The following is a 17,167-nucleotide window of genomic DNA, read 5'->3' as shown; positions in this document are numbered from 1 at the left end:
AATTTGCTTTCATTTGTTCGCCTTTGTGTAGCTATTACAGGTTATTGATTGTCCAATTTGAGATTCTGCATACTGTTTCACACATGTTGCTTTGCTTTTCACATTATTTTCCATTCTATCAGTTGGCAATGAATATCTATTACCAGAGAAGATCTCAAATAGCTGTGACAAAATAATTTTCTTGTTTTAGATAACATCGCACTGTGTAAGACAGTCACTGAAGATCCTATTCCTCACTGAATGCCTCACTTGTTCAAGGAAATAAAAAAAAACATAAGTAAGGTGCTCACCCCAAAACACAGAAAACAACAGGGTTGCCACGCTACCTGGAAAACCGGAAAAAGTCGGGGAATTCGGAAATTGACCAAAAAATTTGGGGAAAAGTCAGGGAATTTAAGTGTTTTAGTCAAAATCTGGAAAAGTTGAGGAATTTCATACAACGATCCCGCCAAAAAAGGCGAGTTTTGCGCCGACGTCGGAAGAGATCACTTTTTTGGCGAATTGTGTATCACGTGAGTGTCATTCGGGCAGCTGGCATAGAGCCATTTTTCGCAGCTCCAATTTGATTGTCTTTTAGAAAGGCAAATCAAGTTTCCCGCAACTTTTGGTTTCCAGTAACCTCGAGAATCGCATATGCAGTGCATGAACTAAAGAAAGTACCTGTTTTCGTATAAAACAAAATGGGTTTAATCCTAGTATACGGTACCATGAAGGTTAGAATAAAAAAATATGTATTGTAAAGAAAGAAAACCTCTCTGCAACAGACGTGGCTCCGTTCCATCATGGAGGGAAACAGCTGTGCATGCGCGGCATATCTGTCGCCAAAGCTCGAAACCGGTGTCGAAGTTCGAAGGTCACGTTATCAAGAATTCATAAAATGAATATCGTTTAAAATTTCATTAAACTCGAAAGGAAAAGAAAATATTTTTTTGGCGCAAGTAAATTAATTCATGGATTAGTTATTTTCAGGGAAGAAAAAAAAACTACAAAAATCCGTTTTTAAAATTATTGCGAAAAATCCAAGAAAAAACGTTCTTTGATAAAACGTTTCTCCTTGGATTTTTTGCAATAATTTAAAAACGGATTTTCGTAGTTTTCTTTTTTGTCAAAGAACGTTTCTTCTTAGCACGTGTTTCTCAATTTCCTGTACACATCGCGGAGAGGGAAATTCTGGCCGCCAGGTTCCGTCGCCAAATCCCTTGGCAAATTTTCCCTCCGCTTTCTAGCCGCATAATAGAATTTACGTGTATGGAACCTTTTCTTCTTTACATAGACGTTCTTTGTTTAAAATAATCTCCATGTATGGTAAAGCGGGATTTGGCGACATGATAATGAGCAGTAAACGAGTCATTTTGTTCTTGGCGACAATTTTCAAAATCGTGTAAAAGCCGTACCGTATACTAGGATTTTACTGCAAAAATTTTTTTTTCTTTTCTTTTTAATAAATACCTTGTCATTTTGCAGTAAAATAAAAAAAATAGTAATCAGTCATCTAGGCTAACCATGTAATATAACTATATTCGCTAAAATATCGTTGATTATTCTAATTCAATTTTTAAGTAATTATCTCTATTTTTATGTTATTCATATCATTTAATGTTGCTTCTTCCCTCTAAATTTATTTATCATTAGTAAATAATATTTCCAAATTTCAGGAAATTTTCTCTGGCGTAATCCTGAAATTAATTCTAGCAGTATGATGACATCACGAAATTTAATGCACATATTTTTTCCTTATGTATGCTGCGAAATAAATATAAAATACCTCAATTTAGTAAAAAAATGTCATTAAATAGATTTCTTTCTTTCATTTAGCTGCAGAATGTCTGCAAAAAAAGCCTTATTTTATTCCAGATTGGGAAGATTCTAATCTTAATCTTCAGTGGAGAAAACAACTCCTATTATAATTATATTTGTGTTTTCAAGTGTTAAGGTGCCTTTTAAGAAGACACCTCACACAAATTAAATTTACCTAAAATCTAACCTAACTTTTAGCACTGCGTTGTGATTTATAAGAACCGGATTAGCCTCATGTTGAACTGGTGATGATCATGAGTAATAATTAAATAAAATGTACAATTGTTATCCAACGTATATATCTTAAATTTTATTAAGTTTCTTAAGTGGAAAAGTAAACAAAATTATCAAACAAAGTGCACCAAGAATAATTAAGAATAAATGTCCTCTGGGATTTATTGAATAATTAAGTGAATTTGCTACACAATACAAGTAATACCATAATTAATTTACCTCTTAGCACAGCCAACGTACATTACGCGAATAGACTGGAATTTTCTCGAAACATACCTGGAAAAGTCAGGGAATTTACTTCTCCTGTTTGAGTGGCAGCCCTGAAACAATGTTGTTCAAATAAATCTTATTGTTGAAGTAACTGTCATAAACTTACTTTTAACATTCTTAAGAATAACTGGATTTCTGTGTTCAGCACACTCAAGTTATTTCAGTTGCTTCTGCTATTTGAAAGCTTTTTATAGAGAGGTTACTTGTGTTTTAGTTTTATCCTTTTCTATTTATTAATGTGGATTTTTATTGGTATTTGACTCAAAAATAAAATCTTTAGTTTCTGAATCTTATGTGTGTCCATTTATGTAGTCATGTTCTGTTAATTTATCTACCAGAGACTGATCTTAGTGTACTTGCCACATGTGTTACTTGCCTTAGTGTTATTTTCTGTTGTAGTTTATCAGATAGAGATACAAAGTGTTTTTAATGAATCTGCTATCAGCACCTTTGTCTCTCTTGAACAGCAAAAGAATTATTGCTGTTTATTGTATTTCTTGAATATTAATGTGATTTGCATATTATATGTTTCTACTTGGTTTATACATGAAAATTTCTCATTTTATTTAGATGGATTTGTCTGCATTCAAATAGTCATATCTTCCAGCTGTTATGAATTTCTCATAATTACTTAAATTTACAAAACCATACTAAAATTGTGTGATATTATGTATGAAATTCATTTTTTATAAACTTTTTTTAAGTGTTAAGAATTTTAATGATGTGCAGGCGAATTTGTATTTAAAATGTGTATTATTGGCTGACTTCTGTATTTATTATTATATATTTTTTATTTTTTATTTATTTATTTCTAAATTCACTTTCTGTAGTTCATCCAAAGGTCTATCCATTTTGGAATATAGTGTTCCCCCACCCAATACGTTGCTTAACAACTTATCAACATTTTGGCCATTTAAACACAAATTTGTTTAAAAAAAAATTAATGTAGAAGTTTATAAATTTCATCACAGTTTTCCCAGCTTTTTAATATTTCATTTCTTAAACTTAAACAATATTATAAAACACAATTTTCAAATTAAAAGTTTAGTAATTATTTAAAAATTAATTCCATTTATCTGATTTTCCATTTCTTAAGGTAAATGTTTTCTATGTATGATGGTTTCAAAATATTCAAATGTGTGTAAAATTTACTTTATGCTCATTTCCGTCTCCCCCTAAAAAGTTCTGATTTTTATTGTAACAAAATTGTCAAATATGAGTAATGGTGACAAAGAAAAGGATTAGCATATTCACATGCAAGACGCTACTCTTCATTTTCTACAGAATATGTCAAAAGTTTCATTTGTATGTACATGTAAGTGTGAAAAAAATATGAAACTTTAATAAACAATAACTGAAGTTATTTTTATTTTTATTTTTATTTTACAGAATATGCATAGGCATTCAGTTTCTTCTAGAAAAGAAGATACCCGGAAAGACATATTAAAAAAACATCCTATGTCTGTCTACCTTACAGTTGAAAGTGAAGGTATGATAAATTAACTATTTGTAAAACTAATTTTGGGATATATCTTGTTCCAGCTGTGAAAATTCGTTTTAAATATTAATTATAATGAGTGTGAATGTTCTGTTTTATCTTTGTTTACAATATCTAATCTAGAATTATTCTTTTCATCCAGTGATTAGTTTGAAAAGAAATTGTACTTTGTTTTATTATTTTACATGATCAAAAGTTAACCAGAAAATAATTTCTTTTCCAGAAGCAAAGATTTCTTTAGAATTTTTTTATCTTTTTCATCTGCACATTGTAACTGTGTGTGTCAAATCAATTACTCCTCAAGTAACGTCATCAGAATTAGTTGGGTAAGTATTTTAAAATTATATGTTTGTATATGACAATGATATATTTGTTATACTTGTAATTTTTATTTCTTTTTTTTAGTGACTTGATGAAATTGGATTCATTTTTAAATTCTCTGTTTCCGGGTGACACCGGGAGGAAGACACCCAATGTTTCAAATTGGTACCAGTTACGAAAATTTGGGTATGGATTATTTCATTGCTCCATATGTGTCAAAATATATTTATAATGTCTCTTAAAACATTGTTTTAATTAGTTTTTACTTTTATTTATTCATTTATTTAGTCTGTTTTTTAAAGAATTTTTAGGTTATTCTTTTTATATCACAAATCAGTTACAGTAAATATCTCAAAGGTTCAATCAACAGACTTGAAAATTATATGAAAGCAAATGCTATAAAATAAATTAAGAAAAAATATTTCTTAGGATTGATTGATGGAGCAGCTAGTAGAGGTTCCTCCTTCTGTTTAAATGACAGATAAGGACATATAGTATGGAACTGTCTTGTTAAGAATTATTAAGAATATAACTGACAGAAGAGGCAGAGGAAATTTTCAAACTTCTTTGATTGTTCATTTTGCTGGGTATCTGTATAGACTCTTAATACACTGCTGTCCATTAAAATTGTCGTATTAGCAAGGACAGTATGTAACACAATTAAGTTCATGATTCTGGATTTCTCCTGAAGATAAGCAATAACCACAGGCCTTGACACTTCTGTAATGAAATATTAACTGATAAGAAAGCATGATTTTCCTACCCTATGCGAGTAGGACTTGTATCCAATCACACTGAATAACATATAACATCAGAACTAATCTGGTATGAAGATGCATAAGGCAAGGTTATAAGATTCCAAGAACCACAGTAGTACTGTATGTACCTTGAGAATTACATGTACACTGCTAAAAAAAAAAAAAAAAATGGGACAGTTCTATATCTCCCCTTCTACTGGACCGATGACAAAATTCAAATTGCGTTCTTCATGTCTCGAAAGCGCAACTTAGGATATATATAAGATTTATATATAGCTCTACTCTAACATAGTTATTTTGAAACGAAATCGGACTTTTTCTGAAATAACATACCAATTTTTTTTCCATATTTCAATTCTACGACTCAAATTATGCCTAAATATTAAATTTTGTAAAATTTGCTGCAAAATTTACGGAGAAATTCAACAATTTATGTTGCCGCTTTTTATTCAGTTTGCGCCATAATTTTAAGCAATTTTTTTCTTTTCCAAAATTCATTTTAATTGTTTACGTTGCATAATTTCTTTCGAATAACTGTTTTAAAAATTTATATTTACTCATTCGAACTGCGTAGTTTAAATCAAAGGTGCATTGTTTATTTATTTATTTATTTATTTTTCAAATAGTTTTCTTTATACTATATTTTTAGTCATAGTTACTATTTTAGGTAATTTTTAAATTTTTAGACTTTTATTTTAATTGTTAGTGTTGCGTTATCTCTTCAGATAATTATTTTAAAATTTTCTATTTATTCATTCGAACCGAGCATTTTAAATATATTTATTAATATAAATTTTCCAGAATTTGATTTTATTTATTTGAATTGCATTTCTTTTGGGAGAATATTTTGTAACCCAGACTACGATGCATTTGAAAACTGCATATATTAAAAGAGAAAATACAGTAAAGCACAGTTAACACGCCTTTCAATGTTCCGTTCACAAAAGATATATATAAATAAGAGAGATGTATAACCAACATTTTAACTTAGGATGACTTGCATACACTGTTTTAAACAGTTTTATCATTGTGCCCATTGCTTTACACAATTTTATCTTACATTTGGTTTCATAAAATGTTATTCAGATTTTAGTCAAATATTTTATTTTTGAAATTGCAACAACCAAATATCATAAGATTAAAAAGTTTTAAATTTAAAAAAAAATACAAATACTAAATTTTATGCAAAATTTTATTTTTTCTTCAGGCATTCTGCTTCATTCTTGCTCATTTTCTTTAGGCATTCTGCAAGTATATAAAAAAGCATCCAACTTTTTTAAACATCTTGGTATTTCTGACAATCATTTTAAATAAAGTTATCGCCTTCCATTTCATAAAGGCCCACAAACGGCCGAGCGGGAAAGTCGCTGAACACTGGTAGTTCACTCCGGGGTTCAAATCCTGGTAAACGGGCTGGTTGTATGGGCGTTTTCATGGATTTTCTCATGTATAATGTGTATGCCAGCTGGTTTCCCTTAGAAAGTTCTTCACATAAGCCCTGCTTTGCCATAACTTAATAAACCAGTTCAATCCATTTCATCAGTATTTGGTCAGAGCCTTTATCAGTCTTCAGAGGCTAAGCATTTTGAAGGTATGTGATGAAAGGAAAGACTGGTTTCGTCAAGAGGTTTTGGTTTATTTAATTATGACAAAACACATAGGGCTATCTGCCTAAGGGGAGAAATGCCTTCGTGGATGACTTTCTAGGGAAACTGGCTCGTATACACATTACACATGGGGAATACCACGAAAACGCCCATGCAGCCAGCCAGTTCGCGGAATTCGAACCTCAGACCGAACTACCAGTGTTGAGCGACTTTACTGGCCACTGTTTCATCAGGGGGGGGGGAATGCGTTTTAGGTGACATCCACGTACATCACTGGATAAACTCTTGAATATTCAAATAATTCAACTGAGAAATCACGGGATTCTCTGTTTATGATATGATATGATGTTCTATAATGTAATTTAAATTTATACAACTATATAGTCTAAAACCAGTTGCTCTTCACTTTAATCTGCAATGGTATTGTTTTTGTCTTTTCTTTTAACACAAGCTCAATTGATAGTATTTGCTGGTGTATACGTCCAAGTGTTTTCTCTTTGAACACCTAAGTTCTTTGAAGTATCCTGAAAGTATATTCAAAAGCGTCCAACTTTTTTAAACATCTTGGTATGTCTGACAGCCAACTTTTACTGCAAATTTTTTAGTACTTTTCTCCCTAATTTTCTTCTTTCCTTCTATAGTTATTTTCACTGCTCACACAAGAAAATTAAGATTTTTCGATTGCTAGACTTCCATAAAATTTGCATTATTGTCAATTTTTTTTAAATATCAATTACATGACTTGCGTTTCAGCTGAAGACAGCTTTTCATTTTCTAGTCATTTTAACTATAAATAAAGTTTAAAGCGAAGTCTAAAGGATATATATTTTAATTAAAAGATTTTTGCTAAATGACAAAGAAATAAAACAGTCCAGCAGGGTTTATTCTGTACCACCGAGTGACCCGATTCTTATATCGGCTGAAACAATCTAAATCATACTAAAGATCATGTTTTTTCATACAATCTATAACGCGAGAGAAAAATTGGCTTCTTGAAACATTCTTTCTAAGAGGATTAATATAAAAGATTATATTTATATATATATTTTTAAAGCTGGGACTTGAACCAAACTGTCAAACGTTTAAAGTTTAATTTACGTGGTGGTTATAATTAAAGTTCCACTTTGAAATGGTCATAAAAGGAAAACTACCGGACCAAATGTTATCAACTTGGGAATTGTGTAAAGGAGGCTATAGGAATTTATTTTCCGCGGGGAAAAAAAGTTAAAAAACTCACCACCAGGGGAAAAATGGCACTGTATGCAATACTGTTAGATAAAATAAGACAAGAAAACATCTGTTTAAAATGTGTTTATCGTTTCCGAAACATGTTACAGATTATGTTCAATGCAGCGTCCAGCATTTTCCGAAAGCAAGTTAAATCCTGTTACTGCATTCTCAACAGCAGCTCTTAACATATCAAGAGGAATGTTATGGACATGTCGGTGTATCACATTTTTCATTTCTGCCAAATTGTTTAGATTATCACCATAAACAGTGCTTTTGAGGTAACCTCATAGCCTAAAGTCACAGAGGTAGGTCAAGTGTGGAAGGGAAGTGTCTGCCTATAAGACATTCATTCATGAAATGTTGCCTAAGTAATTGTGCGACACAAATGAGGTGGGGCCCAGCCCTGCATAAAAATCGTAGTATCTAAAATGCCAAGTTACTGCAGTTCATGTATCACAAACATTTTAACATTGACTCTAAGCGAACTGCAATCACAGTGGTCCAGCTGTCGACTGGACAGCTAGTTTCATAACTGAATCAAACGGTGTCAGTTATGAAATGCAAAAAACGGTGTGTTTCATAACTGACACCACACCACACACCAAACAGTGTGGAATGACTGCTATGCAATCGAATGCAGTAGGAGAATGCAATGGAACTAGGTAGATAACATGAGGGATTTCTTTGGCCCAAATCGATTAAAAGCATTTTGAATCAGTATCTTCATGTTTTAGTGCCGAATTCAGGCTTCAAAAATTACAAATTAGCGATCTGTCAGAAAACGATTTCCAGATTGTACGCACTTGTGCGAGTGATTTGCGATCTCACATTTCTAATCGCTAATTCATGGTTTTCACGGACGAATTTCTCCCTTACACTGATCGCGCACTCAACTTTTATCAAATTTAATGCCTTTAAATGGTAATTTGCTTACTTCAAAGTTTCTTAAGGGTATACAACATATTAAACCTGTGTAACAAAAGGTTAAGTTAGATTCCGACCCATATTTCATTTAACAATATTGCATACAGCACCTTCCCCCCCCTGGTGGTGAGGTTTCGAACTTACTTTTTTTCGCAGAAAATAAATTCCTATGACCTCCTTCGGTTACCAAGTTTGATAACATTTGATCCAGTAGTTTTCCTTTTATCACCGTTTCAAAGTGGAACTTTAATTATAATTACCCTGTATTTTATTAAATTTTAATTTGAAGCTATGCGTTATATGTATACCATGCGTAAGATTTTCGCTTTTATTGAAAACATAAAGAATCGAAGCAAATATACAGGGTTCGTAGCGGTGCTTATAAGTCCTTATATTTGAAACTAAAATATAAAGACCCTTATAGGTGCTTACTTTTTCTTTAAAGCCCTAATTTTTTTGTTTTTAGTGCTTATTTTTTGCTTTTAGTGCTTTTTTTTTTTTTTTTTTTAATGAACGCGCTATTTTTTCCCATACCAAAGCCGAAACTAAATAAACAACTCTTCTTCCTAATATGGAATGTCAGATGGTGAATCATACTTCCGGAAATAGCTTTTCCCCCTTTCTCTGCATTAACATAACCTTTGGTGTGCACGAAGAGTACAGACAGGTGCTCATCGTTCTATTGGTTAAAGAATTGCGAAAGCAGTAGAAAATTCCAGTACATTCGGCATTCTTTTCCTCCCACCCAAATTCTACACACGTTTGAATTTCTATCAAGATCTTAAAAATTTGCATTCTCATTCCGCTTGGTCAGTTCATATTCATGTTTATTATGATCGTTATGCTTATATTATGAGTATGTGTATGAATGTTTATAACATAGTTGCAGTAACTGCTGAAGTATAGTAAACTTCCAAAAATGGTTGTGTTTTAACACAGATTAGCTTTCTAAGGAATAATATTTGTAATGGCTTAAATAAAGGGAAAGTAATCAAATAGTCAAAAAAATTTCATTTTTTTGGCCAATACATTATACAGTACGACGGTTGGGAGGTTCTCCCCTTTCTCCGCAAAATCTTGAATATTCGCTTTTTGTCACTTTCCTATCTGGATTGAATAGAACTAAAGGTTCTGCGGTCTACCAACCCAAGCGAAGAATGATTCTATTCCGGAAATTTAATGCCATCTGTTGAAAATTAGAAAGAAAAACACCCTAGTTATTTAGTTCTTTATTCTCCCAATACCGGCAGCTGTTGATTCCGATTGCGTAATTTCACAGCTCACGTATTATGCAATAACGTTTGCGATATTTTGCAGAGATAATTAATTTTGATGTTCAGTCCGAGATTTGTTTATGAACACTTAAAAGAGTTTACTGTGCTTGCTAAGCAGAATATTTTTTAGTTCCGTTAGTTTATTTTTATATGATGCACTTATCGAAATGTCAAAAGCATTTATTTAGAGGAAAAATCTAAAAAGCGGCTACAGTTACCCCCCTCCGCTCCTCTTTTTCAAGTTACGCTCGACTGTCCGAATATTCGCCAATTTCCAAGTATGCGGGTTAGTTAAGCTTTTACTGTTAAAGGATGACTGCATGAAGCAAATTTCTGTCTTCTGATTTCAGAAATATTCCTCTTTTTTACTTAAATTACTTTGCTTGCAATATCTGTTAAGGGAAAACTGATATACAATGAAAATTTAGAAAATGTTCAGAATTTAGATTTAAATTATTTAAATATCAATATGAGTGGAAAAATAAATTGTATATATTATTAGGTTCCAAGCGAATACAATAAATATGCCTTCTTATTATTTATTTTCTTTATTTTGAACTGAAATTTCATCATTACATTTTGTAATATAGTTTACTTCTGCATAGTTTTTTTTCTCTCTTTGTAAACTAGTTCTGTAATTTGAACTGTTATTTAAAACTTAAAAAAAAAAAAAAAAAAAAAAAAAAAAAGTAATTATTTTCCATGGTTGAGGTAATGCTTATTCTCTCTTAATAAATACTGCATTTCTCATATTTTAAATTACAAGTCTAATTTTTAAGGTTATGCAGTTGTGTATGATGTAATTAGACAGGTGCTTATTTTTTTTCTTAAAATGTGCTTGAAAAGTGCTTATAGGTGCTTATTTTTTTAACTAAAATGTGGCTATGAACCCTGATATACTTAGGATAATGGACCAAAACTGAAAAAATTTCCCCTCCCTCCGAAAATAAAATATTGAAACTTTGATCTTGAATTTATTGGATTATGGGAAATATTCAATTTGACTTATCTTCTAAGTCCTAGTTCCGACAACAATTCCGTCAAAAATTCCGAATTACTGAAGCTGAAATAAAAGGTTTAGTATATATTCACTGTATGTTAATAAAGTAATCAGAGTATAATAAAAATAGGTTATAGAATTTACACCGATACAACTTTTGGTCTGAGTACACATCATGTAATGGAAGAGAAGGCTTGTAGAGATCTATTTTTGACATGCCTCTAAAAGTAGATGTCATACTCCTTTTGTCTCTTCAATGTCGAAAAACTTTTGTTTGAGAGGCAACTTTAGTTCTTGGGAAAGAAAAAAAATCACAAGAAGGCAAATTTGAAGAACATGAAGGACGATTGAGTACACATACTTATTTATGGAATACAAGCGGTTCACCGATTGGTTATTGAACAATGAAAAGATGCATTGTCATGCAATACAAAACATTTGCAATACGTTTTCTGACTGAATAATGTAAGATTAAAAGTCATCTTCTTAATTCACAGCCATTTACAAGTCAACTACTCGGGCAATTGCAGAATCGTTTTGATTCTCAACTTGTAAGACAAACCTAATATCAGTGGATTTAAACACTTCTTTAATCTTCCGAGAACATTCCTTCTTTAGTTCATATTGCAAGAATATTAAGTGAATACAATTATTTCAAAACAAATTGCACTACAGCTTGGTAGTTTACTAACGAGTTAGCAAAACTTAAATTCGTCTTTTTATGTCTAAGAATAAAACAATTTTTTAAATATTTACAAATGAAATATTAAATTGGAGATTTAATTGGAGCCTCACCAGTTGCCTAAGCGTGATTTCCAAGTGAAGTTAATAGCAAAACCCGAATACTCATTAAAAATCATGTAGCTTGCCAATCGGGAGTAACATGAAAGATACGGCGCCAATAATTGAATTGCTGTTATGGTATGCTGTTTGTAAACTTAGATGGTCATTCCTTAATTAAATGTAATTGATTTGTAACTTCTACTAGAGCTGATGGTAAGAATTGAAGTGCAAATAAATAATATCGTGTGCAATCTTGATTAATATAAAATTAGAAATATTTGCATTCAAACAGAAATACATTTTAGGATAAAAAATGAGTTGATTTTTTATGTTTAAAAACTTCTTAAATTCATTTAATAAACATCGTACCCTCGTTGGTAATTGAATCCAGAATATTGGGTGTCGTTTATATAATTATTCTTACTTGTCCACAGAACCTACTGACTTATCGAGCCATTAACTAGGTGCAGATCATTTCTACATAACCATTGGACTTCCATTAATTTGGTCTCTAGAGGGTTGTATGTTTATACGAGGCGTATTCGGAAACTAAGTACCGTTTTGAAAAAAAAAAATAGTAAAACAATTTTTTCGAATCCAATTTTATTTTTACATGAAAATACATGTCTTAAACTATTTTTCAACATAGTTTCTGCCAATGATCAAACACTTATCATAGCGGGTGACCCTTTTTTGTATACCATCATCAAAGAAACTTCCCGCCAGTTTCTATAACCACGACTCCACAGCATTTTTCGTGTCATCATCAGATCCAAAGCACTTGCCACCAAGCTCGCGCTTCATGTGCAGGAACAAGTGATAGTCGGACAGTACCAAGTCCAGGCTGTACGGCGGGTGATCGAACTGCTCCCAATGAAACTGTCGAATTAATGATTGAGTGACACCAGCAGTATGGGGCCGAGCATTGTCATGGAGCAACACAGTTCCTTTACTGAGCATTCCTCTTCGTTTGTTTTGAATGGCATGCCTTAGTTTTGTTAAAGTCTCACAATATCGTACCGCATTCATGGTTTCACCTCTGGGAAGAAATTCAGTAAGCAAAACGCCTTTCCTATCCGAGAAGACAGTGCACATGATTTTTTGTGATGACATTGTCACTTTAAACTTTTGTTTTTTCGGAGAATGAGTGTGTCTCCACTCCATCGATTGTTGTTTCGATTCTGGTGTGAAATGACACACCCAAATTTCATTGCCTGTCACAATTTGGTTTAAAAAGTTTTCTCCCTCATCACTGTACCGCGTGAGAATGTCGGGGCACTACCAAGTCGCTTTGTTTTGTGAACATCAGTGAGCATTTTTTTAACCCATCGGGAACACAGTTTGCGATAATTCAAGCGGTCAGACACAATTTCGAACAAAACAGTACCTGAAATTTGTGGAAATGCCTCTGAAAGAGTTGTCATTGTGAAGCGTCTGTTCTCATGAATTGCTTCATCAACTTTCCTTACCAAATCATCGGTGACAACAGAAGGCCGACCACTCCGAGCCTCGGCATGGACATTTGTTCGACCTGCATTAAACATTCTTAGCCACTTTCTCACCATTGCATCACTTATCGCGTATTCACCATAAACTTCTGTCACTTGACGATAAATTTCGGCCGGTTTAACATTCCTCGCGTTCAAAAATTTAATCACGGCACGAATCTCACAGTCAGCGGGAGAACTAATCGTCTTAAACATTTTGAATGTGCACAGCAAACTGAAAACACAACATAGAGCAACCAAAATGGCGACAATTGAAAGTCAGTGAACAAGAAAGACTAGTGTGCATGCGCGGGACGCCTACCACAGCGCTGCGATGGCACTAGAATGAAACGGTACTTAGTTTCCGAATACGCTACATACCATAATTTGACTTTTATAAGAATGATTATTCTAAATCTCATGTTTCTATAAAATATACTGTGCTTTAAAAATATGGATGATAGTATCAGCCACTTCATAAGCAACAGCTTGTTTAGAAATAAATTATGCAGTTAATGTCATAAAATATTTTCATAAAATTCAAATAACCATCAAACGAAGTTAAAGTAAAATAGCAGACGATAAAACACAAAAGATAGAAATTTTAAAAAATAGTTAAAAATTTGAATAATATCATCTATGATTTTAAAAAATAGCTTTTCAGATAGTATTAATAAATATTTATAACGCGTCATTGAGGGAAAAAATGTCATATAATTAATTCTCCGTAAAATTTTATTTGAAATTTAAGGTTAAAAACAGCTGTGGCAATTCACTGTAACAAAAATCCATAAACCACATTTGGCGTTATTATCGCTCAAAAAAAAGGATGCCAAATTTCAAAATGTGAAAATATGCAAATTTGTCTATAGCTTGGAAAATTTTGAATAAAAAAGTCTAATTTTTTGCAGGTATGCTTAGAAATACAGCTTTTTTAAGATGATGGTAAAAATTTTATAGGTTATAATTCCAAATTTTTTTCAAAAACTTTTTTAAAATTATTTAAAAATACAAATTTTAAAAATAAAACACAAAAAATGGGTATCGTAGAATCGAAATATGGAAAAAATTTGGTATATTATTTCACAAAAAGTCTAATTTTGTGTCAAAATACTTATGTTAGAACAGTGCTATAGATAAATCTAATATATATCCTAAGTCGTGCTTTCGAGACATGAAAAACGCAGTTTGAATTTTGTCAATCGGCCCAGTAGAACGGGAGATATAGCACTGTCTCCCCCTTTTTTACTTTGAGCAGTGTACAATTATACTTTATCTAAAAGACATATCTCATGCCATTCAGATATTTGTGTACATTGATCAGTGCAGCATTGTCACTGCAGATGCCTGTGTTTTACCCTTAACTGAAGGTAAGCAATGGTCACTGTGGCATTAACTTTCAAAATGGCATTTGATTTTGCATGCAGGTACTTTTTATTATGCCACATGCCATTATTTCTTATGCTATAGTTTGTTACTTTAGAATTGGGCACTTCAATGTCATATTTCCCTCTCCTGCATGCCTTGCGGCCATAGTAATCAGAGCTATGGCCGATGGTTGAATCCTGACTGTTTTTCAACCTCTTCATTTCTATCTGCCGTATTTTGCCTTTTGTAAAGCGCACAAATGAAGCTGATTTGAAATATAGTGTCAAATGAGTTGGTAGAAGTAAGTGCTGTGCTATAATGATAACATGTTATGATCATAATTGAGTATTAAGGGGGATGAGAAGATGTTGAAGTGCTTGTTTTAAAGAAATAAACAGACTACAGTAATGTATCATACTGTTACAAATGTTCATTAGCTTCCCCACAAAGCAGTTTTAGGGTTGCCAGAAAATGGCAAGAAAAGGAAGTGTTGCCATATTTGGCGAGAAATCGTCCATTTGGCAACAAAATCAACAATGTGCCATAGACGGATGGAGAACCTTCTGGAATTAATTCTTACTGGTTTGTCCCAGAATGTTTTCGAACACAAGCCAGAAGCTATATAAACCCTGCTGGTATGCGGAGTTAGTTAGTTTAGTGTGGAGTTAGTGAGAGTCCATTAAGTTAATAGTCAGTCAGTGAGCGAGTGTCTTGAAGTCTAGTGCCGAGTTGGTTGTCAAGTGCACTGAAAGTCTCTTAGTATATCATGAGTTAGTGCATCGCCGAGTTTGATCTTAGAGTGTGTTGAGCTCCGGGAATGACTGAACCGAAGAGTCGGGAGTTGTACTCTAGTGTACTAGAGTGCATCACGAGTTGTAGCATGGAGAGTCTTGAGAGTATGTGGAGTTCCAAGAATGACCGAGGAGAGTCAGGAGCTGTACTCTGGTGCTTTGCCATGAAGCTGTCTGCACTGTTATAGCCTGATTGCCTGAAGGTTGTGTCGCTGATGGTTACAGCGTGTCTATAGTAGTTCTTCAACGACTGTAAAAACGTGATTTTGGAGCTTTCCTGAAAATACTGGCCAATAAAGTGTGTTTGGATACTTCATCAAGTGCTGTTGTCGTTATTCACTCCAAATCCACGAACCCTTAAACGTAACGTAAAGGAAGAGAAAATAATGCGACAGTATGGCCATGTTGTCCATAAGAGTAGTTACTTTTTTATGTGTGGTACATTGTATAGCCTAGTCTCCACCCTGTTTGTTTGCTTAGGTGTGCCACTTTATGCTATTCACAGTCTTTATTTACATGTAAAAAATAAGGCCTAGCAAACTGTAAATTTTGAGAATTGTTAAAATTTGGTATGCGAGAAAATTTGTAATTTGTTTTTCAAATGCATTGCATATGAAGAAGTTAAACAATATTTATATATGTAAACTCACACACACATATGTATTTCTTAATAATTTGAAGTGCTTAAAAAATAATGACAATAATTTAAAATTTTATACCAGCAACATGCCCAATTCAGTGTATAACTGTTCAACGATATAATAGTGGTTATTTGAAACAAACTTTGTTTTTATGTGTAATTCATGATCCTAAAAGAATTTAAAAGTTAGACATAGGTTTAGCAACTTATTTCAAAATATTTATGGTTATTTATAAAAACAGTTATCAAAAAAACATAGGAACTTACTTCAATACCAAGGAACTGTCACCTAAAATCATCTGCCATCTGCATTTCATTGCACACATCTGAGAGGTTGTATGGATTTCAAATGTTTGGTGTCCTACTTTGTAAATTAATCTGCTCGATTTTGCATTACTTCCCACTCAAAATGTATTGAGCCTTTTCATTTGAAATAAGCTGAATATGGACTGAATCATGTCTGTAATAGTTTAAGTGATTGATTTCTTATTTGTAATATTTAAACTTATGTTTTATAGTTAACTGAAAATTTTATTTTCCTTTCTGATTTTTAGTTATGAAGATACACCCTTCACAAATCAAACAACAGGTTGGCCTTATCTTTGGACACAGCAGATTGCTGGTATAGACTTTTTAAGCATATCCACGGAAGGATCTGTCTGCACTCAAAATAACCCAAAGGTGACATCACTTTTTATGGAAGGAGCAATAAATGCCATTCGTTCTCGCCTAATAGCTCGTTGTCAATTAAGTCATCAAATTGCTTCTATAGGTCTGTATCTTGAAAAATGTTTGCCTTTATTGCTATCTGAGTTTTATTAGGATATTTTTTTAATCAATTTATGTATTATACCTTTATTTATAACTTCTAACCTTTACTTATAACCCTTTTTTTAGATATTTTTTATTATATTGTTGATCTACAAATTTAGTATATTTTTATTTTTTCAAGTACATCCTTTTTTCCCCTTCTTTAGAAGGCAGACACATCATTTTAATTGCATGAATGCTTACATTTCATGATCTTACTTAGAAGGAAGAAGGCACATTGTTTTAATTTCCTGAATGCTTAAATTTCATGTTAACAAGCTGAAATATAAATTTTAAAAAATTCAACTCTTGAAGACAGTTAAAATATTTTCCCTAATTTATTTACCTTACATGATTGGATTAGTTAACACTGTG

The 17,167-nt window shown here is 32.4% G+C and overlaps 1 protein-coding gene across 1 annotated transcript in view; it reads left to right on the top strand.

Moving 5' to 3' along the window:
* thoc5 (THO complex subunit 5) overlaps positions 1 to 17,167 on the top strand; it is a 93,773-nt gene that overhangs the window by 52,900 nt on the left and 23,706 nt on the right. Inside the window, exons 11-14 of the mRNA XM_035372280.2 lie at positions 3,691 to 3,790; positions 4,023 to 4,125; positions 4,205 to 4,306; positions 16,537 to 16,754. Coding sequence (XP_035228171.1) covers positions 3,691 to 3,790; positions 4,023 to 4,125; positions 4,205 to 4,306; positions 16,537 to 16,754 — 523 coding nt within the window. The remainder of the gene's footprint in view (positions 1 to 3,690; positions 3,791 to 4,022; positions 4,126 to 4,204; positions 4,307 to 16,536; positions 16,755 to 17,167) is intronic.

The sequence above is a fragment of the Stegodyphus dumicola genome, chromosome 5 (assembly GCF_044657685.1).
Source record: "Stegodyphus dumicola isolate Sdum_Otavi_A_Nest chromosome 5, ASM4465768v1".
Lineage (NCBI taxonomy): Eukaryota > Metazoa > Arthropoda > Arachnida > Araneae > Eresidae > Stegodyphus > Stegodyphus dumicola.
This window is presented reverse-complemented; position numbering and strand designations above follow the sequence as displayed.